The sequence below is a fragment of the Aythya fuligula genome, chromosome 2, assembly GCF_009819795.1.
Source record: "Aythya fuligula isolate bAytFul2 chromosome 2, bAytFul2.pri, whole genome shotgun sequence".
NCBI classification, from domain to species: domain Eukaryota; kingdom Metazoa; phylum Chordata; class Aves; order Anseriformes; family Anatidae; genus Aythya; species Aythya fuligula.
In genome coordinates, this window is record NC_045560.1 from 526,534 (window position 1) to 552,593 (window position 26,060).

At 70.4% G+C, this 26,060-nt stretch overlaps 4 protein-coding genes across 5 annotated transcripts; 3 read left to right on the forward strand and 1 right to left on the reverse strand.

Annotated features, from left to right (window-relative positions):
* The first annotated feature begins 1,322 nt into the window (after nt 1-1,322).
* ZNF467 (zinc finger protein 467) lies at nt 1,323-3,786 on the forward strand. Its single transcript, XM_032183167.1, has 4 exons — nt 1,323-1,401; nt 1,586-1,693; nt 1,764-1,880; nt 2,038-3,786. The coding sequence occupies exons 1-4, from the start codon at nt 1,368-1,370 to the stop codon at nt 3,420-3,422; spliced, it is 1,644 nt and encodes a 547-aa protein (XP_032039058.1). The 5' UTR covers nt 1,323-1,367; the 3' UTR covers nt 3,423-3,786.
* A 1,645-nt stretch (nt 3,787-5,431) lies between these two features.
* On the forward strand, nt 5,432-6,760 carry LRRC61 (leucine rich repeat containing 61). 2 transcript variants are annotated; one of them, XM_032183400.1, is made up of 2 exons: nt 5,432-5,469; nt 5,681-6,760. In XM_032183400.1, the coding sequence occupies exon 2, from the start codon at nt 5,695-5,697 to the stop codon at nt 6,472-6,474; it is 780 nt and encodes a 259-aa protein (XP_032039291.1). In that variant the 5' UTR covers nt 5,432-5,469; nt 5,681-5,694; the 3' UTR covers nt 6,475-6,760. The 2 variants fall into 2 exon arrangements, with proteins under 2 accessions (XP_032039291.1, XP_032039292.1); XM_032183401.1 differs by having other exon boundaries at nt 5,447-5,469; nt 5,688-6,760.
* A 343-nt stretch (nt 6,761-7,103) lies between these two features.
* RARRES2 (retinoic acid receptor responder 2) lies at nt 7,104-8,892 on the reverse strand. The gene is made up of 5 exons (XM_032183403.1): nt 8,694-8,892; nt 7,884-7,988; nt 7,637-7,741; nt 7,402-7,537; nt 7,104-7,277 (listed from the first exon to the last, which is right to left on the reverse strand). Exons 1-4 carry the CDS (start codon nt 8,859-8,861, stop codon nt 7,424-7,426), a joined length of 492 nt encoding a protein of 163 aa, XP_032039294.1. The 5' UTR covers nt 8,862-8,892; the 3' UTR covers nt 7,104-7,277; nt 7,402-7,423.
* A 1,584-nt stretch (nt 8,893-10,476) lies between these two features.
* On the forward strand, nt 10,477-25,120 carry LOC116486727 (zinc finger protein 585A-like). The gene is made up of 7 exons (XM_032183169.1): nt 10,477-10,502; nt 12,535-12,674; nt 13,348-13,456; nt 14,020-14,133; nt 14,375-17,113; nt 22,209-23,055; nt 23,785-25,120. Exons 2-7 carry the CDS (start codon nt 12,651-12,653, stop codon nt 23,789-23,791), a joined length of 3,840 nt encoding a protein of 1,279 aa, XP_032039060.1. The 5' UTR covers nt 10,477-10,502; nt 12,535-12,650; the 3' UTR covers nt 23,792-25,120.
* The last annotated feature ends 940 nt before the right edge of the window (nt 25,121-26,060 follow it).

Below are 26,060 nucleotides of genomic sequence, written 5' to 3' on the forward strand. Positions count from 1 at the left end.
TTGGCTTGGCACAGCTTGGCACAGCTCAGCATGGCTCAGCACGGCCCGGCATGGCTTGGCTCAGCTTGGCACGGCACAGGGCACCTTGGCACAGCTCGGCACATCCCAGGACAGTTCAGTTTGGCACGGCACAGCTTGGCTCAGCTTGGCATGTCACAGGGCACCTTGGCACAGCTCGGCACAGCCCGGGACAGTTTGGTTCAGCTTGGCTTGGCACCGCTCAGCACGACCCAGCACAGTTTGGCACAGCTTGGCACATCCCAGGACACCTTGGCACAGCTCGGCACATCCCAGGACAGTTCATTTTGGCACAGCACAGCCCGGCACAGCCCGGCACAGCCCGGCACAGCCCTGCACGGCTCGGCACGGCTCGGCACCGCTCGGCACGGCTCGGCTCGGCTCGGGGCGGCGCCGCTCGGCGGGCGTGCTGCCGGGAGCTGTAGTCCCGCTGCCCGCCTGTGCCGGTGCCCCGGGGCCGGGGCCGCGCGGCGGCGGCGGGGGGGAAGCGGCGGGGCCCCGGGCGCGCTCCCGGCTCCGTCCCGGTCCCTCCGGGCGGCGGCGGCGGCGGCGGCGGCGGGGGGGACCCCGGCGGGGCGGGGGGGGACCGGCGGCCACCGCGGGCGGGCGGGCGGGCGGCGGGGCCGGGCCCGGTGGCGGCGGCGCAGGTAGGGGCGGCGGAGGGGGCCCGGGGACACGGAGAGGGGCGCGGGGGGGGGAACGGGAACGGGAATGGGAACGGGAACGGGGCCGGGCCCCGCTCGGCGGCGAGCACCGGGGGACGGGGGGGGGTGGGGGAGGCGCGCCCCCGGGGGCTGGGTGCGGGGCTGTGGGGGGGTTTTGGGGGGTTATGGGGGTTGTGAGGGGGGTATAGGGGGTTATGGGGGGTTATAGGGGGGTTATAGGGGTCGTGGGGCTGGGGACAGTGGGGTGGGGGAGCCAGGGGGCAGTGGGGGGCGCAGGGGGGACATGGGGCAATTGGGGGGGACAGAGCAGGGCTGGGAGGGGCTGGGGGGGCACAGGGGCAGTAGGGGGCACGGGGGGGACATGGGGCAATGGGGGGGACAGGGCAGGGCTGGGAGGGGCTTTGGGGGGCACAAGGGCAGTGGGGGGGACATGGGGGACATGGGGCAATTGGGGGGACAAGGCAGGGCTGGGGGTCGGTGGGGGGCACAGGGGTGGCAGGGGGCATGACCCCTCGGGGTGCCCGGGATGGGGCAGCAGTGCTGGTGCCGTGTCCCCACTGGGGGCGCTGGGGGCTCCCCAAGGCCGGGGGGCTCCAGCTGCTCCCCTCTGCTTTTCCCAATGCCCCCCGCAGGGGCTGAGCCCCCCCCCGAGTGCCGACGGGAGCGGCCGCTGAGGACGGCACCATGAGGGAGAGCTTCGACGCCCTGCTCGCCCTGGGTAAGGCAGCGGCACCGAAACCCACACCGGAGGCTCCGGGTTTGCGCCCGTGCCCGCCGCAGAGCCACGAGCTCGGGGGCCCGGCCAGGCGGTTGGGTTTTGGTGTGCGGGGCCCGGGGGGGAGCCAGGAGCCGGGATTGGGAGCCGGAGCCACCCCGGTTCATCCCGGTGCTGTCCCACGCAGGCGTCCCCATCACCAAGCCGGAGCCGGTGCCGCACACGGAGCAGGCGGAGGAGCCGCGCACCCAGGCGCCGGTGGAGGAGACGGAGGCAGCGGGCTGCGCCGGCTCAGGTTGGTGCCAAAACCCTGGGGTCCCTGGATCTGGAGGGGCCCCCGGCTTTACCACGCTTTCTCCTGGCAGCGAGGCTGCTGGTCCCCAAGGCGGAGGCGCTGCCTGAGGGCGATGGCGAGGAGCAGGCGGGCGGCGGGGACGCGGGGGCCGTGCAGGGGCACGGCAGCCTGGAGCTCGGCTGCTCAGGTGAGGTTCATGTTCCGGCACCGCCAGCTCGTGGCAAACCCACCGGTCAGCACGGTGCGGGCACGCTGGGGGCACACGGTGAGAATCACTGGGTTCCCCTGGCGGTGCCGCCCGGCGCGCCGACCGCGTCCCCACGGCCCCGCTCTGTGCCCCGCAGAGGACTGGCTGGTGCGGAAGGTGAAGGTGGAGGACGAGGACGAGGAGTGGCCGGCCGGCCTCAGCGCCGAGGCCCTGCTGGCGGGGCAGCTCCCGGGCAGCACCTCCCCGCCCGCCGCGGGCGCCTGCAAGCCGGAGCCCCCCAGCCCCGGGGAGCCGGCGGAGCTGGGCTACGGCGCGCTGCCCGCCTTCGCCTGGCCGCTGCTGGGCGAGGGCTTGGCCGGCCCCGGCGCCTGCCAGCACTGCTGCTGCGCGGCGCAGCCCCGGCCGTGCGGGCAGTGCGGCTCCCCGGGCCCCCCGCGCCCCTTCGCCTGCGCCCAGTGCGGGAAGGGCTTCGGCAAGAAGGCGCACCTCACCCGGCACCTGCGGGTGCACACGGGCGAGCGGCCCTACCCCTGCGCCCAGTGCGGCCGGCGCTTCCGCCAGAAGATCCACCTCCGCTCCCACCAGAAGACGCACACGGGCGAGCGGCCCTTCCCCTGCACCGAGTGCGGCCGCCGCTTCCGCAAGAAGACGCACCTGGTGCGGCACCTGCGCACCCACACCGGCGAGCGCCCCTACGCCTGCGCCTGCTGCGGCCGCAGCTTCGCCCACAAGCAGCACCTCCTGCGGCACCAGCAGCTGCACGCCGAGCCGGCCGACGGCGCCGCGCTGCCGCCCGCCGAGCAGAAGCCCTTCCCCTGCCCCGAGTGCGGGAAGAGCTTCAGCTGGAAGAAGAACCTGACGTCCCACCGCCGGCTGCACCTGGAGGGGCGGCCCTTCGCCTGCGCCGAGTGCGGCCGCGGCTTCAGCGACAAGCGGCACCTGACGGCTCACCTGCGCGGCCACATGGGGCTGAAGCCCTACGCCTGCCCCCACTGCGAGAAGACCTTCAGCCACAAGCCCAACCTGACCACGCACCAGCGCACCCACACGGGCGAGCGCCCCTTCGCCTGCCCCGACTGCGGCCGCGGCTTCGCCCACAACCAGCACCTGCTGCGGCACCTGCGGGTGCACACGGGCGAGCGCCCCTTCGCCTGCCCCCAGTGCGGGCGCTGCTTCAGCTCCCGGCCCAACCTGATCGCGCACACCAAGGCGCACGCCGGCGCGCGCCCCTTCACCTGCGAGCAGTGCGGCCGCGGCTTCAGCCGCAAGTCCCACCTGGCGCGGCACCAGGCGGTGCACACCGGCACCCGGCCCCACGGCTGCGCCCAGTGCGGCAAGCGCTTCAGCTCCAAGACCAACCTGGCGCGGCACCAGGCCGTGCACACCGGCCACCGGCCCTACATCTGCACCCAGTGCGGCAAGAGCTTCAGCCGCAAGACCCACCTGCTGCGCCACGAGCGCACCCACGCCACGGCGCCCGCGCCCCGGCAGAGCTGGGCGGCCCCGGCCCCCGCCACCTGAGCGCCGGGAGCTCAGCCCCTGCGCCGGCACCGCGGTCGAGGAGAGGAACCGGCTGCTCCGACGTGGGACGTGCCGCCGGCTGCTGGCCCCCGTTGCAGTGCCCAGCTCCGGGGACCCGTGTGGCATCAGGATGGGGAGAGGGACAGAGCTGTGCTCCTGCTGATGGGGACAGTGCAGGGCACCCGACGATGCTCTTGGCCCCGGCACCGGGACGCTGCGTCTGGGCTCGCTGCCCTTCTCCAGGAAGGGACCAGCGAGGCGGCTCCAGCACCGGAGCACTGGCCTGTGGCAGGGCTGGTGGACCTCGGGCAGCGGGGCCAGCACCTGGGGGAAGAGCTCCCCGCAGCCGCACGGGGGGCACGAGCCCTGCTCCCAGCCCTGCCCGGGCCTGGCAGGCTCCCCTGTGGCAGGAACAATTCGTAAATGCCAATAAACCATCCTTTGCCAAGTGTCCCTGGGGATGTTGTGGGGCTGAGCAGGAGCCAAGGCTGCGCAGCGGGACGGCGTGCGGGGTGCCAGCACCGCGGGGCTGGTGGGATGCAGCAGAGCTTGGGGGCTCCCACCCCAAAACCCCTCGGCTGTAGGCAGGGCCGGGGTTCCCGGCCAGGTAGCGGTGCTGCAGGCTCTCCTGGCGCCGGCCACATGCCTGCGGGTTGTTTTTCCCCGTCCTGCGGCGCGCCGAGCTGAATCCGCGCTTGTTTGCTGCTGGAAGGGGGGAGAAAACACGAGCCTGGGGCCGCCACCGCGGGCGGGAGCCGTGCAGCAGCACACGTAAAAAGGTGCCTGGTGCCGAACCTCGGCGTGGGGCAGGGCAGGACAGGGCTGAGCCGTGCTGGCCGTGCCCTACTGGCAGCATCCAGCTCCTGCTGGCTCTGGCACGGGAAGGAGACACCGGGCTCCCCACCGGGGATGCTGCCCCCACCCCAAATCTCAGCCGTGCCACGCGTTGCCCCATCCCCATCCCATTTCTCCATCCCTGGCAGCCGGGGACGGTGCCAGGAGGGCAGCAGGACAGCGGGGTCGGGGCGAGCTGGCACATCCCCATCCCCTGCGTGCCCCCAGCCCCAGCAGCAGTGGGGGGGGGGCTGGCAGTGGTGGTTCTCGTTTATCTCCCCGCTGCAGCACCGCGGGGCTCCCGGCTGGGTTTCCTGTTATTGCTGCGGCCGGCACGGTGCTGGCAGGGCCGGCACCGCCGCGACGGAAGGGAGGGGGCCGGGGCCCTGCCGCTGCCGCCCTTCCCGTGGCCGCCAGGCACCATCCGGCCCCGGGATGGGGCTGCGGCCCCCCGGAGGGAAGGGTGGTGGGGGGCTGGTGTGGGCATCGGGAAGGGGTTCGTCACCGAGAGGTGGTCACGAACGGGAACAGGATCCCCAGGGGTGCGGTCACGGCACCGAGCCCGAGTTTTAGAAGCGTTTGGGCTCTGCTCTCAGCCACGGGTCTGAATTTTGGGCAGATCTGTGCGGTGCCAGGGGTTGGGCTCGGTGATCCCTGGGGGTCCCTTCCAGCTCGGGATGTCCCTGGGGACGGCGGTCACGGCGGGGCTGTGGCACAGGGACGTGACTGGGGACACCAGTGGTGGCACGAGGACGTGACTGGGGACACCGGTGGTGGCACGAGGACATGACTGGGGACACCGGTGAGGGCACAGTGGTGGCACAGGGACATCAGCCCCGTTGCAGGCAGGGCCGTGGCCCCGCGGGTGCCCGGCAGCCATGGGAGCAGCCCCGGCCAGTGAGCGGTGTGGGGGCTGGAGGACCCCGTCCATCCCTCTGTGCTGTCCGTCTGTCCGTCTGTCCTCCCCTCTGTCCCACCCATCCGTCCCATCTGTCTGTCCGTCCGTCCGTCCATCCATCCATCCATCCATCCATCCCCATCCCCCATCCCTCCGTCCGTCCGTCCATCCGCCACATCCCATCCCCCCCCCACCCCCCCCTCCCCCCCCCCCCCCGGTGCCCTTCGGTCCCGGTGCTGCTCCCGGTGCCCCTCCCCCTCCATCACCACGGCAACGGGAGGCGGAGCCGAGGGGGCCTCCGGGAGCCGCCGTTCGGTGAGCGCAGGGGGGGTCCCGGTGCTTGGAGAGGTGGGGGGGGGACCCCGGTGTCTCCCCACCGCCCGCCCCGAGCACCCCACGGGGAGCCCCGGGGAGGGCAGGAGGGGGTCCCACGGGGGGCGTCTGAGCCTCACGGGGGGGATCCGAGCCCCATAGGGGGGTCTTTTGGGGGGCGCTGTGCCGGTGCCAACCCTCGGGGTCCCCGCAGGGCGCAGGGCGCGGATGGAGGCGCACGGGGAGAAGGGCGAGGAGGGCGCGGGGCTGCGGATCACGGCGCAGCTGCTGAAGGCCAGCAGCGGGCAGTTCGCCCTGGACTCCATCCTGCTGCTGCGGCTGCGGGGCCGCGGCATCGCCGACCTGGGCTGCCTGGGCGACTGCGCCCACCTGGAGTGGCTGGACCTCTCCGGCAACGCCATCTCGCAGCTGGGCCCGCTGGCCGGCCTCAAGCAGCTGGCCGTCCTCAACCTCTCCCGCAACCGCGTCTCCAGCCTGGAGCCGCTGGGCTCCTGCGAGAGCCTCCAGAGCCTCAACCTGGCGGGCAACCTGGTCAGCAGCCTGCAGCAGCTGCGCTGCCTGGCCGGCCTGCGGCGCCTGGAGAGCCTGCGGCTGCGCGACCCCCTGGGCCAGCTCAGCAACCCCGTCTGCGCCGCCGCCGCCGCCTACCGCGCCGCGCTGGCCGAGGCGCTGCCCGGCCTCAAGGCCATCGACGGCGAGCGGGTGTCGGGCCGGGGCAGCGAGCTCTTCCAGCTCTGCCGCGACCTCGACGGTTCGCCGGGTGCCGGCCCCGGCCCCGCGCCGCCCCGCGCCGCCCAGCCCTGGGTGCAGGCGAGTTTTTGGGAGCCGCCGCCGCCCCGGCGCAGCTCCATCATCGAGGAGGCCTACAAGCAGTTCGGGGAGGCGCTGCAGGAGTGCCGCGAGCTCAGCCGGCGCGCCGACGACACCATCGCCCAGGCGGAGCGGGCGCTGAGCGTCCGCGCGGACCCCGGCTCCTTCGTCTTCTGAGTGCTCCTGGTCCCGGAGCCCCGCGCGCCCCCGGCCCAATTCCAGCCGCCCCCGAGGAGCCACGGGGCCGACCTCGCCTCCGGGCTGCTGCGGTGCCCGAGCCCCACTCCGCTCTGGTTCCTTCATCCGCCTCGTTGTGCTCCGTGCCCTCAGACCCTGGGGCAGATCCCGGAGGGTCCCGAGCTCACGGCACCCATGGGTACCCGGGCTCCCCGTCCCTCCCACCGCAGCAGAGGAGCTGCTCACCTCCACGTCTGGCAGATTTTGGAGCTGTCCCCGACCCCCCCGGCACGGTGGAGGAGCCGTGCTGCGAGGTGGGGATGGGGGCTGCAGGGTGGGGGGCTGCGGGTGGGGCTGGAGGGGTGTCACGGGGCTGTGCAGTAAAGGTGTGGGGCTGTCCTCGAGGTCCCTGCTGCTTTGTGCTGCGTCCCGGTGCATCCCACATCCCTCCTGAGCATGCCAGGGTGCAAGACCCATGGAGCAGAGCGTGCCCCGGGCTGGGGGCAGCGTGCGGGGGGGGGGGACAGCTTCGGCAGAGCCCCCCCGGGCACCCACAGGAGTGGGGATGTGGAGCCCAGTGCGCCCCAGCAACCCTGAGTGGGAATGAGAGCGGAGACCAGCAGAGGCAGAGCTGGGGTTTACTGGTGCATGTGGACACTGCCTAGGCGTGGGGGGGTGTGTGGGGGGGTGGGGGCCGCCTGCAGGACGCCCCCTCCCTTCATTGCACAGCGCTGGGGGGCAGCAAGCTCGGGGGGCCGGGCTGGCCCCGGATCAGCATCCTTTAGGGCTGGCGGACGCGGCGCCTGGAAAGAGAGAGGGGGACGGGGGGGGGAGCTGAGAGCCGGCTGCGGGACGAGCCCCCCCACCCCAGGCAGGGGCACCCGGGGGGAGGTGGGTGCCTTGGGGGGGGGCCGTCCCCGTACCCACCGTGGCCGGGGGGGCGGCCGCCCTAGGCCTGGTAGGCTCTGGAGAAGGCGAACATGCCGGGCAGGTAGAGCGCATCCGTCGACTTGCCGGCCTCCTCCACGGCCCTGCACTCGGCCTCGTCGCGCTGCTTTATCTCCTGCGGGGCAGAGGGCGAGGGGGTGGCACCGGGGGGGGCACCTCCGGGACCCCTGTGAGTGCCCCGCAGCCCCCCAGAACCCCCCCCCCCACGGCTCACCTTGACGGCCAGGTGGTGGCTGGGCGCGCAGTTGTGGTACTTGTCCAGCACCTTGGGGACATCGCTGTTGTCAAACTTGTAGCACGCCAGGCAGGCCGGCCTCCTCTGGGGACACAACGGGGTCAGCGGCGCTGCCCCCCAAGCCCCCAGCCCACCCCCGGCTCACCCCTGATCCCCGCCGGCCCCGTGCCTGCCCCAAAAAGGGGTTCGCGGGGCCGTTTTGGGGGGACAAACCCGCAAACCTCACCCGGTTCTCCACCGCCTTGCAGTTCTGCGTCCTCTGCGCCCTCTTCCTGCAGTTGGTCTGCACGAGGTTGACGCGGAGCTGGATGAACGTCCCCGAAGGGTCTTGCTGGTGCGGGAGGGAAACGACCCCGTAAGAGGCAGGGAGGGGGACACGGGGGGCACGGGCGGCTGGCTGGGGGGATATTTTGGGGTGCCCACGGGGTGAGAGAGGCAGGATCCGCCTGGGTGCCTTGGGTCAGGGAGGAAGGACCAGGAGGGACCCGAAAAGTTGGTGCTGCCCCCTCCCACCGCCCCCTGCCCCCTCCTGCTGCCACCGTCCCCGTGGGCGCAGGGACAACGGCCCCGAGGGCAAACCCAGCCCCAAATCAACCCGAGGCCCCGTGAGGGGTGAGCGGCCCCAAGGGGGGCGTCCCTAGGGTCCCCAAACCCCCGTGAGCACCGGGCAGCACCCGGGGGGGGGGGGAGAGCTCCGGGGGGAACGGGACGGAGCCGAACCGGGGCTCCGCGTCCTAACTGGGGACACTGGGACGGGACGGAGCCGGACTGGGCCACCGCGTCCTGCCCCGTGTCCGCTCCCGGTGGTGCCGTGGTTAATGAGTAGCCGAGCCCCGCCAGCGCACCCTGCCCCGTGCCAACGGGCACGGCCGGCCCCACCGGGACACCGCGGGGCACCGCGGGGCACCCCCAACCCCCAGCCCCTACCCACACCCCGCGGTTCCCCAGCACGACCCCCGCGGGGTCACGGGCAGGGTCCCCGTCCCCCCCACTCCCCATCCCACGGTGCCGGTAGCGGTAGCCACGGGGCACTCACCCGCTCGAGCACCCCCTCGAGGGATTGCTCCCTGAAGAGGAAGAGCACGTTCCCCCGGCCGTGGAAGTACTCGAGCACCTCCCGCACCACGCGCCGCTGCAGCGGGGGCTGGCTAGCGGCCGCCACGGCCACCAAGCCCACGGCCAGGGCCAGCAGCAGCCGCCCCATCGCCGCCACCGCCACCGCCACCACCGCTGCTCCGGTCCCGAAACGGCCCCGAAACGGCCCCCGCTCCGCCCCCCCGGGAGGAGGCGCACCCATGGGGAGGGGTGGGGGGGGGGTTGGGGGGGTCACGGAGCGGGGCTGGGAGGGAGAGGGCAGCGGGGACGGGGTGGGAAAGGGGGGGTGGGGAGGGGGTGGGGGGGGGGGGGGGGGGGGGAGGGGGAGGGTTTGGGGTGGGGAGGGGGGTGAGGGGGGGTAATGGGGGGGGAATGGGGGGTAGTGAGGGGGTAACGGGGGTAATGGGGGAGTAGGGAGGGGGTAACAGGGGGTAACTGGGGGTGCCGAATGGGTAGTGGGGGGTACTGGGGGGTAATGGGGGGTAATGGGGGGTAATGGGGGTAATGGGGGGTAATGGTGGGTGTAATGGGGGGTACCTAGGGGGTACTGGAGGGTAACAGGGGGTAATGGGGGGGTAACGGGGGGTATCCAGGGGGTACCAGGGGGTAATGGGGATGTAATGGGGAGTTACGGGGAGGTACTGGGGGGTACCCAGGGGGTATTGGGGGGTAATGGGGGAATAACGGGGAGGTACTGGGGGGGTAACAGGGGTTAATGGGGGGGTACCGGGGGGTACCTAGGGGGTATTGGGGGGTAACAGGGGAATAATGGGGGGTACCAGAGGGTACTGGGGGGTAATGGGGGATACTGGGGAGGTAATGGGGGGGGTAATGGGGGGTACCCAGGGGGTATTGGGGGGTAACGGGGGAATAACGGGGGGGTTCTGGGGGGTAATGGGGGTACCGAGGGGTACTGAGGGGTACTGGGGGGGTAACGGGGGATAACTGGGGGTACCCAGGGGGTATTGGGGGGTAACAGGGGAATAATTGGGGGTACTGGGGGGTAATGGGGGGGTAATGGGGGGTAACAGGAGAGTACTGGGGGGGTACTGGGGGGTACCCAGGGGGTATTGGGGGGTAACAGGGGAATAACGGGGGGGTTCTGGGGGGTACCAAAGGGGTACGGGGGGTACCCAGGGGGTATGGGGGGGTAATGGGGGAATAACGGGGGGTACTGGGGTGTACCGGGGGGCACCGGGGAATAACGGGGGGGTGCTGGGGGTTACTGGGGGGCACCTAGGGGGTACTGGGGGGTACCGGGGGGGTTACCGGGGGGTACCGGGGGTTAACGGGGGGGTACTGGGGGTCGCCCCCCCGCCCGGGCAGGGGCAGGGGCAGGGGCAGGGGCTCGGCGCCCCCGGTACCGCCCGGGGGGGGTAACGGGGGAGGACTGCGGGGGCCGGCAGGGGGCGCTCTAGCACACAGCGGGCAACTCGATGGTAGCGCCGCTCTAGCCGTGCGCTCTATGGTACCGCGCGCTACTTCCGGCCCGCCCCTCGGAGGGCAGGGGGGGTGCCGCCGCGGGTCACGCGGTGACCCGGAAGTGCTGTGGCGGGCGGGCGGGCGAGAACTACAACTCCCAGCAGCCCCCGCGGCGGGCGCGGCTTTACCCCCTCCCCCTCCCCTTTCCCCCTCCCACATCCAGCCGGCGTCGCCGCCGCGCTGACGTCATCGTCGCGGCGGCGTCACCGCGCCGCGGCGACGTCAGCACGCCGCGGCGACGTCAGCACGCCGCGGGACGCCGGCGGCCGTGAGTCCCCCGGGGAGGCGGCCCCGGGGCCTGGGGGGGGGGGGGCGAGGAACGGGGCCCGGGAAGGGGGGGGGGGCGGCGGGGGGAGGGGTCCCGCGCCCCCCATATCGCGGAGCCGCCGCCCCCGCCCGCCCCCGGAGCCCCCGGGCCTGCGGCTGCCGGAGCGGAAACCCCGAGGCCCCCCCGCGGCCCCCGTGTGTGGCCGGGGGCGGCCCGGTACCGGCTGGGGGGGGTGGGGGGTGATAGAGGGGGAACGGGGGGATCGATGTCGCGATAACGGTACTGGGGGTGGCGGTGAGTCAGCTGCTGTCGCGATAGCGGGGGCTAATGGTGAATCCCGCGGTGTTGAGGTAGCAGTGGCTGACGGTGGGTCCTTCATATCGCGATAGAGTCACCCAGTATCACGATACAGAGTCACCCAGTATCATACCAGTGCCTGACGCCAGGTCCCCAAAGTCGTGATACCGATGGCAAATGGGTGCTCAGTGTCGTGATAACGCTGAGTAACACTGGGGGCTCAGTTTCACGATACCAGTGCCTAACGGTGAGTCACCCAGCATCACGACAGAGTCACCCAGTATCATGATAGAGTCTCCCAGTATCGTACCAGTGCCTGACGCTGGGTCCTGCAGAATCGTGATAGCAGTGGCTGATGGGTGCTCAATATCGCGATACCACTGCCTAACGGTGGGTCCCTTGGTGTCATGATACCGGTGGCTAACGGTGAATCGCTCAGTATCACAATACCAGTGCCTAGCAGTGGATCCCTTGGTGTCACGATACCCGTGGCTCACAGTGGGTCCTCGGTGTCACGATACCGATGGCTAACGCTTGGGTGCTCAATATCGCGATACCGCTGGCTAACAGTGAGCCCCTCAATATCACAATACCAGTGCCTAATGATGAGTCTCCCAGTATCACGATACCGGTGGCTAATAACAGGTACTCAGTATCGCGATACCAGCACCTAGCAGTGAGTCCCTCGGTGTCGTGACACCAGTAGCTCCCAGTAGCTCCCAGTATCGCGATACTGGTGCCTGGCATCACCCTGGGCACACCTCTCCCAGTCCCAGGCCTCGGTCCCGGCGAGCTGCCAGGGGCGGCTCCAACCAGAGCCCCAAAAATGATCCCAAAAGAGGCTGGGGGCCCATCAACCCCCCCCCCCAAACCACACGGGGAGAGGTCCCCGAGGTCGCTGTGGGGACCCCCGGTGCCACCCCCCCGGTGCCACCCCCCCGGTGTCACCCCCCGGTGCCACCCCCTCCTCCCACAGCTGCTCCCCCAGCTCTCCGCCGGCCGTTTCCACACCAAATCCCGTGGGGGGGCCGATTCCTCGCCCCGTTGTTGCCCATTGGGGGGGTCCCTGCACCCCGGGGTGGCTTTTGGGTTCTGTGGGATCCGTCCCGCCCTGGGCACTGCTTGGGGACACCGCGCTGCCCCCTCGGGTGCTGCGAGGAGTGAATGCCCCGATCTGGTGCTGGCCGCGTCAGTCGGGGCGAATCCGAGCCCTGGCGGCCCGAAAAATGGGGCAGAAAGGAGAAAAAAAAAAAGGGATAGAGAAAAGGGGGGGCCCTGCTGGGGTGCTGCAGCCATCACACCCCCCACCCTGCAGCCCTCCCCTTGGCAGGGGCACGGACAGGGGCTGCTCCCCCCACGACAGCCACCCCCAACCACCCCAAAACGTGCTCAGGGCTGCGGGGCCGGCTCGGGGACCCCCCCCAAACCCCAAATGGGTTTTAACCCGGAGCTGCGGGGCCGCAGTTTCTCCCCCCCCCCCCCTCCACACCCAGCTGCAGGACTACAACTCCCGGCAGCGCTCGGCGCGCGGGCCGCGGGGAGGCTTTCCTGTAAACACAGGCGCTGAACTCGGGCCAGACCCCGGGGCTGGCTCCTTCCTTCCCCCCTCGGAGAGCTCGCAGGAGGAAGAGGAGGAGGAGGAGGAGGAAGAGGAGGAGGTTGGGGGGCTCCCGCCGTGCCCCCCCCCCGCCGCCGCCGCCGCCGCCGCGCTCACCGCTCCCCTCCGCTCCCGCAGGGCCCCGCAGCAGCCATTTGGAGGAAGTTGGGGAAGAGCCGAGCCCGCCCTGGAAGCTGGAGGGGGAGGACACGGCTGCCGCTGCCGCCCCGCGCCCCACGGCCCCCAGGGGCACCATGTCCGCCGGGGGGGCTCCCCAGGTAGGTTTTGGGGTGGGGGGGTGGGGGGGAAATGAGGGGTCCCCGGGGATCCGCCGTGCCCCGAGGGCTGCAGCGCGCGGGGCGGGGGGAGCCCGGCCTTGCCTTTTGTGCCGCCCGGCGGCCTCCCGGGGTCCTTTTGGGGGTCAGGAGCTGCCCCCCCCCGGTGCTTTTCTCCTCCTCCTCTGGTCGCCGGGGGCTGCTCTCGGCCCCGCGGACCCCGCGCGAGGTTTTCCTTTTGGGATTGGCACTCGGGGAAGTTGTGACAGGCGCCGGGGCTCGCCGCCGGCTGCCATCTGCTCTCCTCCTGCTCCTGCCAAGCCCACTTGGAGCGCCGGGGGAGGACGAGGGGAGCCCCGTGGGGGGGGTGGAAAGGGCGCCAGGATCCCCCAAAGGAGCTGCTCGGGGCTTTCCCTCTTGGGTCCCGGCCCTGGATGGGTGGTCCTGAGCTTTTTGGGGAGTTTTGGGGTGCTAAAAGGGATCGGGGGGGGAGTTGGGGATGGCTCCAGACCGCTGCGACACCTCCCAGCGCCCCAGCCCCATGGGAGCATGTGGGAGCTGCCGCACGCCTCCCGCCTGGTGAAAAGCAAAAATAAAAAATAATAAAAAAAGGAAAAAGTGACCCCAAAACGGCCAGGGCCAGCCGCTGAAACGCTTCCCCTCTCTCCTGGAGCAGCCTGCCCACGTCCTGAACCTGCTCCCTTACCCCAGGCTGAACGAGGTGCCCAGGGCTGGCCATGAGCTGGATGCGGCGGGCGCAGAGATCCCCTCCGACCCCTGCACAGGTGAGGGCCGGGGGCGTCCCCCGGGGGGGTGCAGGATCCGTTCCTAAACCCGTGCAGATGTGGCACGGGGCGGGGGGAGGAGGAGGAGGAGGAGGAGGAAACCCCCCGCCCTCGCCGCAGGCAGGTGGGGCAGCCCGCGCCCTGCTGCAGGTGGAGGCTTTGCTCCTGCTTTGGGGTTGGGGCCGCGCCGGTGGCATTCCTGGGGGAGCCTTTGAAATCCTCCCGTGGAAGCGCCGGGCGGGGGCTGAGGGTGCCGGGGTGAGGCGGGGTGGGGGGCTCCGCAGGGGCGCCGCGTTGCAGGGCAGGGGGCTCTCGCCCACCTCTGGCTGGAGCGCACACGCTGCCAGGAGGAGGGAGGCTGGGGCTGGGGTTGCTTTTTATCTTTAATTACACTCCAGGCAGCGGCGGCTTAAAAATAGATGAAAGCAGCGCCCCGAGGCTCGGTTAATTTTAGCTGATTTGTGAATTAACGCAGGCAATCTCCCCGCATAATGATGTGTCTGCCGAATGCATGTTTTGCAGTGTGACAGTTCATGGTGACCAGCTCTTATCCCTTCAACCAGGCTACAGATTTTTCAAGCCCGGTGGCTTGTTCGGTATTAAACAGTCGGAGGAGCCGTTCCCCGAAGGCCAGACAATGCAGGAGGACAGCAAGATCCTCGTGAGCCCGTGTGCAGGTAGGTGCTTCCCCCGGCCCTGCGGGGGCTTCGCAGTGGTTGGCAGTTGGCCTTGGCAGGGAAAGTTGGTCCTGCGGGGCCATCAGCAGCCGTTTTGGGCTGGTTAGGGGAAAATTTTGGCCATTTGCCACGGGTGGAAGGGGCTCCGGAAGGGTTCTGCCCCCTCCCCGGGTGGTTAGGGCGCTCTGAACGGCGCCCGAGGCCTCTGAAATGGATGTCTTGAATCTTTTTTGGAATCTAGTTGAGCCCGGGCGAACGAGCAAAGTGGAGCAGCCCGACGAGAAGCCCGGGGTCGCCGCGGGCTCGCTGGAGCTGTACCCGGCGGGCGCCGGCGGCTCGGGCCGCTGGTTCCACGGCGGGCAGCGCGCGCCCGAGCGGGCGGGCGTGGAGCGGGACGGGGCCCCCAGCCTCAGCCCGCTCCCGTCCCGGGTGGCCTGCTGGGCCCCCCAGCTCGGCAACGGCCCCTTCCGCTGCGCCCAGTGCGGGAAGGGCTTCCGCCAGAAGCAGAGCCTCATCACCCACGAGAGGATCCACACCGGGGAGAAGCCCTACCGCTGCGGGGACTGCGGCAAGAGCTTCAGCCAGCGGCCCAACCTGCTGACCCACCGCCGCGTGCACACGGGGGAGCGCCCCTTCCCCTGCACGCAGTGCGGCAAGAGCTTCAGCCAGAAGGCCAACCTGCTGGCCCACCAGCGCATCCACGCCGCCAACGAGAAGGCGCTGGCCGGGGGCGAGCAGGAGGACGGCGCCTCCGGCAAGCCCAAGCTGCGCGCCCCGCCCCGCAGCTACCAGGACGACACCCCCTTCGTCTGCCCCGAGTGCGGCAAGAGCTTCCGCCAGAAGCCCAACCTCATCACCCACCGCCGCATCCACACGGGCGAGCGCCCCTTCACCTGCTTCCTCTGCGGCCGCAGCTTCAACCAGAAGACCAACCTGGTCACCCACTACCGCGTGCACACCGGCGAGCGCCCCTTCGCCTGCACGCAGTGCGGCAAGCGCTTCACCCAGAAGACCAACCTGGTGACCCACCAGAGCACCCACACCGACGTCCGCCCCTACCCCTGCGGGCAGTGCCAGAAGTGCTTCAAGGACAAGGTGTCCCTCAAAGCCCACCAGAAGACGCACGCCCCTCGCCAGCGGAGGTGCCCGGGCCGGGGTCCTGCTCCCACCCTGCCTTTCGGGGCCGCCCCCACCCTGCTGCAGCCCGGGGGCCCCGAGCAGGACGCCGCCTTCAGCCCCATGCCGCCGCTGCCGGTCCCGAAGATCCCCGAAAACCAAGAGCTGTACTCGTGCACCGAGAAGGGCTTCCCCCCGAAGGAGCAGCTCCTGCCCCACCAGCAGGCCCCGCTGGGGGAGCAGGCCTTCCCCTGCGTGCAGTGCGGGGAGGGCTTTTGCCCGAAGGTGGCCCTGCTCCGGCCGCAGCACGGCCCTGGGGCGGAGGCTCCTGCCGGCTGCGCCGCCGGCTTCAGCCCCGGCCCGCACCTCCTGGGGCACCTGGGGGTGCAGCCCGTCCTCGGGGAGGGCGCAGCCCCCGCGCCGCCCACCCCCGGGGCCGAGAAGCCCTTCATCTGCAACCAGTGCGGCAACAGCTTCGGCCTCTGGCTCTCCCTGGTGGCCCACCAGAAGACCCACGTGGGGCAGAAGGCCTTCCAGTGCCCCGAGCACGATAAGAGCTCCGGGGACGAGCTGTCCGCCAAGTCTCCCCAGGAGAAGGATCTGGACGGCAGGGCCTGGCTGTGCCCCGAGTGCGGGAGGAGCTTCGTGCAGTACGAGCGGCTGGTGAAGCACCGCCAGAACCACCGGGGCCGGGGGCCCTACCGCTGCGACGTCTGCGGGAAGCGCTTCAGCCTCAAGACCAACCTGGTGACGCACCAGCGCATCCACACGGGCGAGCGCCCCTTCACCTGCGGCGTCTGCGGCCGCCGCTTCAACCAGAAGGGAAACCTGGTCACCCACTACCGCACCCACACCGGCGAGCGCCCCTTCGCCTGCACCCAGTGCGGCAAGCGCTTCGCCCAGAAGCCCAACCTCATCGCCCACCAGAAGACCCACTCGGGCAGGCAGCCCTTCACCTGCCTCGAGTGCCCCAAGCGCTTCAAGAGCAAGCTCTCCCTCAGGGTCCACCAGCGCGTGCACGTGGTGGAGCAGCCCCAGAGCGAGCCGGGCCCGGGCCAGACGCCCCCCAGCCTGCAGGCGCACCCCGGCAGCCCCTACCCCTGCTCGCTCTGCGGGGAGTCCTTCGAGGAGCACGGGGAGCTGCAGCTGCACCGGCAGGGCCACGCCGGCGAGCGGCCGCACGCCTGCGCCGAGTGCGGGAAGCGCTTCCGCCAGAAGGTGAACCTGGCCGTTCACCAGCGGACCCACACCGGCGAGCGCCCCTTCCACTGCGCCGAGTGCGGCAAGGGCTTCAGCCAGAAGGCGCACCTCCTGCGGCACCGCAGGACGCACACGGGCGGCGTGCCGCCCTCCTGCTGCGAGGGCACCTGCCCCGCGCACCGCGACCAGCCTGACGCCGGCGCTCCCCTGGGGAAGGGCTCGGCGCCGCCCGGCGTGCTGCTGCCCCCTTGCTCCCGCGGCGCCGCCCAGGGCTCGCTGCCTCGAGAAGAGCTTCGGCCGGGAGCGCAGCCCCCCAACAGGGCGGAGAGCCCATCCGGGGCGGCTGACATCCTTCTGCAGCTGATGCAGGAAGACCAGCACCTGGTGCCCGGCTCGCACCACCCGCAGGAGGCTCCCGCGGGGCAGTGCCCCTGTAAATGCGCTGAGGGTGGGGAAGGGCTGGCCGGGAAGCCGCCCCTGCAGCCGCAGTGCTGCTGCGCCGACTGCGTGAGCCAGAGGCAGCTGCTGCTGAAGCCCCAGCACGACTGCCGCGCCGAGATCTGGTGCAAGTACGGCGGCTGCGGCAGGAGCTTCGAGGACAAGAGAGTGCTGAGAGTGCCTGAGAGAGCGCACGGCGAAGAGAAAACCTCGCCGTGCCCCAGCTGCTTGTAACGCGCCCGCGCGGGCTGCCACCAACCCGTCCGAGCGAGGGACTGGGCCTCACTGCTCTGGCACTACGGACACCAAACCTGCACAGGGGGGAGCTCACGCTGGGAGCCGACTGCTGACCAAACGGGGACGGCGCCGAGGCTGAAAGGGGCTGACGCAGGGCGAGCTGCGAGTCGGAACCTGGGGGGGGCTCCCGGGACGCGGCGGGGGCTCGGGAGAGGATGGCGGCGGCTCACGGCGTCAGGACGCTCGTTGCGAGCACCCCGGAGGTGGCGGTGGGTGCAGCGAACTGGTCAGGAAGCAGTACTGGACTCGGACGCCGCGTGCGCGTTTTCTGTCTTGTGAACATACCAAATGTGTAAAGCGGGTGGAGCTGAGGAGCAGGAGGCACTGCCGGGGCTGCGCTGCCGGGTTCTGCCGGCGGCTGCCTGCCAGGAGTCGGACGGCGAAGGGGCGGCGAGGAGCCGAGGATCCTGCGCGGCGGCTCGGAAGCCGAGCAGGAGGCCGGGCAGAGGCGCGTCTGCTGGGCCCTGCCTCCGGGCTCCCCCGGGGGCTGCAGTCCTGCGACGCGCAGACCCCGGCGCGGGGCACAGAGGGGCCTCGGCGGGCCCAGAGCTTCTGCCAGAGCCCTTTTGGGACTGGGCGTCCTTCCGCGGGACGATTTTGGGACGGGGAGCCGAGCCCCGCTGTCGGCTGCCCGCCGGTGTGGGCAGAGGATCTGCAGCTCGGTGGTGGAGGTGAGCGAGCCGCCGCAGCGCGGTACCGGGTCACTCCCAGCCTCGTGGGGACCCCGCAATGAGGTCCCCGGGTGGCGGGGCTCGGGCCGGAGCCTGCGGCTTCACGGCTGGGGCGGAGGAGCCGGCGGTGGGGAAAGCCTCGGCGCAGCCGGGTGCCGGTGGTCACCGCGGGCCCTGCCTCACCGCCGCCTCCGCAACGGACCGCGGATAAGATAAGCGTCTCCTCCGAGCCCGGAGGGGTCATACAGGGTGATATATGGGGGGGTGGGTCGGGGAATGTAGCTTCTGCTTCTGTTCTTGCTCTGTGGATAACCTTTCTGACTAGCACCTCTTTCTGGTACTCACCTAATTCTGCATAGAGAACCCGGGAGCGCCGGGGCGGGGGGGGGGAGCGGTGGCTGCAGCCCACCCGGCGCTGCCCCGCGGCCACGCTCGCGCTCCCGGGCTGCAAGCGGGGCGGCTGCTTGGGCGGGCAGGGCTGCGGGGGCAGAGCTTTCGGGGTGGGAACCGCTGGCCTGCAAGCTGCTCCCGCTTGGAAGCGCGCTTCGCATTCGAAGGGGAAACGAATCTCCGCCCGCTGCGCCCCCTCAGGCGCCACGAGCCGCGTAGTCCTCAGCCCCAGCTATGGCAGTAGAACCCTATCTCGCTTCGCTCGGCTGCAGAGCCTCCTTGCTACAATGGTTTGGCAAAGACCTTCACTGAAAACCTCGGATGCTGTTAGCGGTGCCTGGGGTGCGGTGCCGCGCTCTCCTGGGGGGCTCCTCCCCCTGCGTTTTGGGGGTGCAACCCGGGCCTGCAGCGTCGGGAAACGCCTCTCGCCCTGCGGTGCCCCAGCCTTGGCGCAGGCCACGCAGGGCGTTGGGGGGGTCTCCATCCCCAGGGGTGTTCAAACCGCCTGGACACGGCCCCGGGCAGCCCCGCTGGAGCAGGCGGTGCCCGATCTGCACGGCCCCCGGCCTCTCTGCCCCATAGGGCTTGGGCAGATCCTGCCAGCTGTGGCTGTGCCAGCTCGCCATCACACCGAGGGGACACCGGTACGGTCCCTGCCAGAGCCGCAGCCTCGTTAAGGCACTCTTAATTAACAACGCATCCAGGCGGTGGTGGCGGGGCCGTGCGAGGGGCGGCAGCTGCCGGGCATGGGGTCCCTGGCACCCGAGCCGTCCCCGGGCAGAGGGGGTGGGCGTCCAGCCCGCAGCGCTCGGCTCTGCTCTCTCCCCTCTGGCAGACAACGCCGCCCTCTCCCCTCCGCCTAGCATCACGCTCCAGCAACATTTCAGGTCCTTGCAATTCTATTTTTTTGAGGTTATTTAAAATAAAAGCTTTCTCACAGCAGGCTCCTGCCTCCTCCTCCTTCCCGGGAAGCGTCGCGGCGGTACCGCGATCTGCGCTGCGAGGGGGGGGGCCGGGGAAAGGGAGTTGAATTTCTGGCCCAGCCTCGAGCTATTCCCCATCCTCGGGGTGAGAGCTGCTCCCCGGCCTCGTGCCTCCTTCCCCACCAAACCACCGGCACCGAGGCCTTGCAGAGGGGCTGCGGGGCAGAGCTGGGGTCCTGGGGCACCCCTCATACCCTCCATCCCCTCCTGTGCTCTGCTCCCCGCGGGCTGTTGCAGCTGAACTTGGGGCCGTGCTGCCTGCAGCCGACTTCCTGGGTTCTGCAGCTCTCAGCAAAACCCTCGGCAGCGAAAGGGGAAATGCTGGGGGCTGTCGGCAGAGCCCGTGGGGCCGCGGGCTGGCCGTGCCCGTTAAAGCCAGGATTCTGCCCAGCCCTTTTCCCCCTGCCCTTCGCTGCCTCGTGTTTTGTTCCGTTCGTGGGCCCGTTTCCCGGTGACCAGCCAGTTCTGAGACCCCTCTGCTCCTTCCACCGCTGCAGGTTTCAAATCAGTGTGAGAAAATGGTGTGAGAAAAATCAATATTTTGCTCAGACACGACCTTCCGTGAAGCTATTTTATTCACAATTGCAAAGGCGGGCGTCCTGCAAGCAGGAGCACAGCAAAAGCTCACCATAACCCTATATCCCCTATTTCCTGACACCTGATTTCTCCCATATCCTCACTGGCTGAGTACTACAGGGTCACAGCCCACTCCACGCCCTTCTATACCTTATAGGTACAATTTTATTTGACCAGCCATGAATTCCTCCTTTTCTTTTTTTTTTTCTTTTTCCTTCTTCTCTCATGACTAGACTTCTCGTTTTTACCGATTTCGCGCTGCTCATCCTGTTTTCCTCAGCTACCCTCCTTATTTTGGGGCAGCGGGCCCTTCCCCTTATCAGCCTCACATACTCCCCGCCGCCGTGCCGCGCAATCACTTTCGGATACACCCCGAGCTCGCTGGAATTTTCCGCCTTCTGCTGCAAAACCACGACTTTGCTCCTCGCGCTGGCCTCCCCCAGGGCTCCACGCCAGGCTGGTGGCGATACCCCCCGACCCCTCCAGCCCCCGATAAACCCCCGTTGTGCCGTGCTGATGCTCAGGGCAGGGTTTGCTCCCATGCACGAGGCGGCTGCCGCACGGCCCAGCCCCGCTGAGGCAGGTCTGGGCAACGGCCCCGTAGGAATCCGCAGCGGCTGCCCCAACCCAGCCCAACCCAACCCAACCCACCCACGGCGGCGTGCGCAGCACCAGCAAGCTGCAGCCTGCACCCAGGGCCTGCTCCCAGCCGTGCCGGGACCCCGGGACCCCGAGCAGCGAGACCCCGGGCACGGCTGGCAGAGCAAGGCTTCCCCCGCTGGGGTCAGGGGTCCCTGCACCCCGCTGCCCTTTGTGCTCCCCGTGGAGGGGCCGGGGTGGCTGCTCTTTGTCCCCGTGCGGGGCTGGCACGTGGTGCCTTGGCTGCTGCAGGGCTTCCACACATCCTCGTGCCCCCGCTGGTCCCACAGAGCCCTTCCGTGGCCGCACGCGGTCCCGGGGCTTCCTCCAGCCTCGCCTCGTGCCGGTGCTTTGCTCCTGGCCGCCCACACCCGGGCACTGAGGGGCCAAGACCCCCAATGTGGCACCCCCGGTGCAGCTTCCAGCACTACGGGGAGGCCCAGTTTGGCTCCATGCAGCCCCAGGAGGGTATATGGGGACTGGGGGGGCCTGGTTTAGCTCCATATAGCTCCATGGGGTGAGCGGGGGGCCAGTTCGGCTCCATGCAGCCCTGCGGGGGTGAACAGGGACTAGGGGGGCCCAGTTTGGCTCCATGTAGCCCTGGGGGGAGTGGGGGGCCGGGCGGGTTCAGTTCGGCTCCATGCAGCCCTTTGGGGGTGAGAGGGGACTGGGGGGGCCCAGTTTGGCTCCACACAGCCCCAGGGGGGTCAGTGGGGACTGGGGGGGGGGGGGCTGATTTAGCTCCATATAGCCCCATGGGGTGAGAGGGGACTGGGGGCGTTCAGTTCAGCTCCACGCAGCCCCAGGGGGATTGAGCAGGAACCAGGGGGTCCCAATCGTCTCCACGCAGCCCCGGGGGGTCTCAGCGGGATCCCGGGGGTCCCGTGCAGCCCCTGCCCCTCAGCCAGCACCGTGCTGCCCCCACCACGAGCCCCCCGCAGCCTCCACTGCCCCCCGGGGGCGCAGCACCGCGAGCCCCGGCCCCTTTGTTCGGGCGGCGAGGCGCGACCCCTTTGTTCCCCGACGGGCCCCGGGGGGACGGGGACGAGAACGGAGAAGGGGACCCCGGGACGGAGCCGAGCGGGGGCTGCGGGAGCGGGGCCGGGGCAGGGCCGGGCGGGCCGGGGCAGGAGCGGCGGCGGTGCCTGCGCGTCAGGCGGGCAGGAGGAGCCAGCGGGGCCACAAAGAGCCGGGCGGCGGCGGCGGCGAGCGGCGGAACGGAGCAAAACCCAACGGGGCCGGGCAGGTCGGCGGCGGGGCTGGGCAGGGGGGAAGGAAATCGGGGCGGGGGAGGCCCCTCCGTGTGTGTATGGAGGGGTCCCGGGGGGGTCCGGCACGGCTCGGCACGGCACGGCCCGGGGGGGCGGTGCGGCAGCGCGGCGCCGAGGCGCAATGCGGCGCAGCCCGGCCCCAGCGCGGGGCCGCCTGCTGGGGGGGGGGGGATGGCGTGGGACCCCCCTTATCGCCGAGCTTGGAGCCCCCCCCCTCTCCCTGCACGGTTCCGGGCCCCCCCAGGGCCAGGCGTGGCCCCGCAGCCCCGGGGGGAGCGGCGGAGGCGGGCGGCCCCCCCCCCCAGCCACGAGGGCGCACGGTCCCGGCCCCTTCCGCCGCCCTCGGGTGCGCTCGCAGCGGGCGGTGTCCGGGGGTCCCGGGGGTCCCGGGGGTTTTGGGGGTCTTGGGGGGCGGTGGCAGCCCCGGTGTGGTGCTGGGGAGCCGCAGCCGCCCCTCTCTGTGCCCCCCAGGGCTGCGATGCGGGCGCCGTGAGCCGGGCAGCGCGCGCCCATGACGGACCTGGCCTCGCCCACGGGCGAGAACCCCTTCGCCTTCCCCGGCGGCGAGGAGGGCTTCGGGGACGAGAAGGCGCTGGTGATCCACAGCCAGGCGGAGGAGGAGGAGGCCGGGAAGGAGTTCAAGTGCATCCTGTGCGGGGAATGCTTCGGCCAGCAGCCCAGCCTCGCCCGGCACCAGAAGCACCACGCCGGGGAGCGCGCCTTCATCTGCGCCGAGTGCGGCAAGGCCTTCAGCCTCAAGCACAACCTCATCATCCACCAGCGCATCCACACCGGGGAGCGCCCCTACCAGTGCGGCGTCTGCCAGAAGAGCTTCAGCCTCAAGCAGAACCTGCTCACCCACCAGCGCATCCACAGCGGCGAGAAGCCCTTCTCCTGCGGGCGCTGCGGGAAGCGCTTCCGTGAGCAGCGCTTCCTCCTCAACCACCAGCGCACCCACGCCGAGGACCGGCCCGCTGCGGACGCCGAGGACGGGCCCGGTGCGGCCACCGCCGCCGCCAGCAGCCGCTCGCCGCGGCCGGAGCCGCATGAGGAGGCCGGCGGCCCCGGGGCGGCGAGCGGCCCCTTCGCCTGCGCCCGGTGCGGGAAGGGCTTCAGCTGCCGGAGCAGCCTGGCCACGCACCAGCGCACCCACACCGGCGAGCGGCCCTTCGCCTGCCCCGACTGCGGCAAGAGCTTCAGCCAGAAGGGCTCCCTGAAGATCCACCAGCGCACCCACACGGGCGAGACCCCCTTCTCCTGCGCCCAGTGCGGCAAGAGCTTCGCCCAGAAGGTCAACCTCACCGCGCACCAGCGGAGCCACGGGGCAGAGAACGCCCACACGTGAGCCCCCCGCGCACCGGGACCCCCACCCAGCGCTGCCTGCACCGCTCTCCTGCCCCACGGGGCTCTCCCCACCCTGTGGTCCCCCTCCGGGCACTGCCCTGCACCTGGGGGTGCTGCCTGGGGGGCTTGGAGCTGTTAGTGGCCTCTCCAGGGGCTCGGGGCGCGTGCCCATCCCTTGGTGTGAGAAACCACTGGTGAGCCCCTGCGGGGTGATCAGCCCCAACTCTGCGTGGGCACCCCCGGGTGCTTGCTGCGCTCTTCCTGCTGGAGTTCCTCTCCTGACCATCACGAGGCTGCTCCCGCCAGCCCTGGCTGCCTCCGGTGCCCTGCATCAGGCGCTCGCAGGCTGATCTGTGCCTGCCGGATGCCTGTTGCCCCCCAGGGCAGCAGGAGGAGCCAAGCGCTGCAGCCGGCCCTGGAAATGGTGGTGGTATTCCCTGTGGTGATATTCCCTGTGGTGATATTCCCTGTGGTGATATTCCCTGAGGTGGTTTTCTCTGTGGGGCTTCCTCCCCGTCCATCCTCTGCAGCCTGGTGCACACCAGGGCCACAGGTGAAACCCCTGGGCCAGGGCGAGGAGGAGGAGCGGGGAGGTTTCCCCAGGGCAGGGCTCCCCCGCTGCACGCTCCCCATGCGCCCCTGTGCTCCCCACGCTCCCCGTGTCCCCCCCCGGCCCAGGCTGGTGCTGCTGCTCGCAGGTAACACCTCCGTGTGCTTCTCGCCCAGGGAATGATGGCCACGAGCACCAGAGCAGAGCCGGATCTCGCCCCCTGTGCTCTGCAGGGAAGGAGCCGCAGCGCCGCGTGCTGCCCACCGCGCTGGGGAGAGGGGCTGCAAGAGGAGGCGGCGGAGGCTCGTCCCAGCACTGCGCAGAGCCCCGAGTAGCGCAGAAATCAGGCAAAATAAAAATAAAGTAAAACGCAAAGCTCACGGGTGCAGACTGCTTCCCAAGGAGCAGCAGCGGCAGCTCCGGCCTGGAGGAGGGACCGAGGCGGGGGCTGCAGCCGGCTGCGGAGAGGCAGAGACCCCAGCCCGGGCAGCACGGAGGCCCCGGTGTGGAGCCCACAGCCGTGGTGGCGGAGCAGGCAGCCAGGAGAGGTGAGCCACAGCCAGGAGGGGAAATCTCTGCCCATGCCCTGCTCTGCCACCCCAGGCACAAGCAGAGGAGCCCCGTGTTTGCCGAGCCCGCCCGTGGCACCAGAGAAGGGGAAGTGGCTGCGCCAGAGCCCTGCGGCACGTGGCACCGTGCAAACCCTGTGTCCCCTCTGAAGCCACGGGGTTTGCGGGCTGATCCCGGGTGCTGCTGGGGGTCAGCGGCCACCCCTGCCCTCCGCAGGGTCCCCGTCTGTGCGCTCCACCCAGCGCCCCAAACCGGGACAGTGCTTGGCAAGCTCCCTGGGGCGAGGCAGGACTCAGCACTGGTGGCTGAATCCAGGGTGGGTGCCCCTCTCCCGCACCAGAAAATCAGCTGCTTCTGCCGTCGCTTGCTGCTGCTGCTGCCCTTCGCACTGCGCCGCTCACCATGGGATGATGCTGGGCTTGCGAGCACTCCCTGCCCTCCTTCACAGGGCGACGCCGTGCATCGGGGCAGAGCGAGCGTGCAGCTACCGGGGGGGAGCTGACACCTCGCCCGGCCCCAGCTCCCGGTGACGGCACCGTCCTGGCTGCCACCGGCTCCCGAGGGAGCTGGATCCCCTCCTGCAGAGCCCCGCCGTGCCCCACTGCCCCCTGCTCCCCTCGCACAGGTCCATCCGTGCCCATGGCACCTCCTGCACCCCGCCACACACGGTGCAGCCCCCCCAGGGAAGCCCTTTCCCCGCAGTGCCCCCACCCAGCCCGCTACCACGAGGAGGGTGCTGGGCCCAGCCCCGGTGCCGTGGGGGTGCCGTGCCCCTGCCCGCCGGTGTTTTCTCGCCGTCCTGGCAAAAGGCAAAGCCCCCTGCGAAGAGCTGCACAAAGTGACCCCCGCCCCGTCCTCCGCCCACTCCTCCCTTCGCCACTACGTGTGTGGAAATGCAGGTACCGCTGATGTGTATGAATTAAATTAATTGCGCTTGGAAAACACCGCGTCTCCATCTTGCTGGGAACCCGGGGAGTTTCGTGAGGGCTCGCCTGCGCCTTCCCGGGGCCCTCCAGAACGTCACTGCCTCTCCTGGCTGCTGCCCGGGGATGCTCACCAAGGACGGAGCTGCTCCAGGGGTGAGCAATGGCCCCAAGTGTGCCGGGGACCCCGTTCCCAGCTCAGCCTTGCCCCTTGCACGTGTTGCCCCCATCCTGCCCTTACCCAGGCCAGCGGCTGTCGCTGCTGCAGGGCTCGGCCAGCCTCGGCACAGCGGTCAGCAGAGCGAGTGCTGCATCCCCAGCTGGCTCCTGCAGATCCTCCACTGCCCCCAAAACACGGATGGATGCTGAGGATGCCGGCCGGGAGCAGGGACACCCCAGCACGTGGGCTTGGCACAGCAGCCAGCACCGCTCCACGGGCTCATGCCGAGTGTCCTGCCGGGTGCGGTGAGCCCTGAGCTGTGCCAAGAGCGTGGGGATAACGTGACAGAGGGCTCCTGGCTCTGCTCCTGTGTCCCCTCCTCATGGCCTCCCCTGCTGCTTATGTGGCCGGGGGCAGGAGCGGATCCGAGGCAGCCACAAATCCCCGAGCGTAGGGGGGGGACGGGCTCACAGCCCCTGCTGCTCCTCTGGTGCTCACCACGAGGCCGGGGTGTGCTGCTTTGACCCTGCGGGGCCGCTCAGCCCCACCACAGCCCCTCTCTCACTCCCCCTCCTCAAAGGGAAAGGGGGAAAATACAACAGAAAGGGCTCAGGGTTTGGGATAAGGTCAGGGAGATCACTCAATAATCATCATTAATCCTGCGGGGGCTCTCCATGGGCCGCGGCCTCCTCCAGGCCACATCCACCTGCTCCACCGGGGGCTCCTCCACCCATGGGGGGGCTGCAGCGTGGAGATCTGCTCCGGGTGGGACCCATGACCCATTTAATGTCAAGCCTTG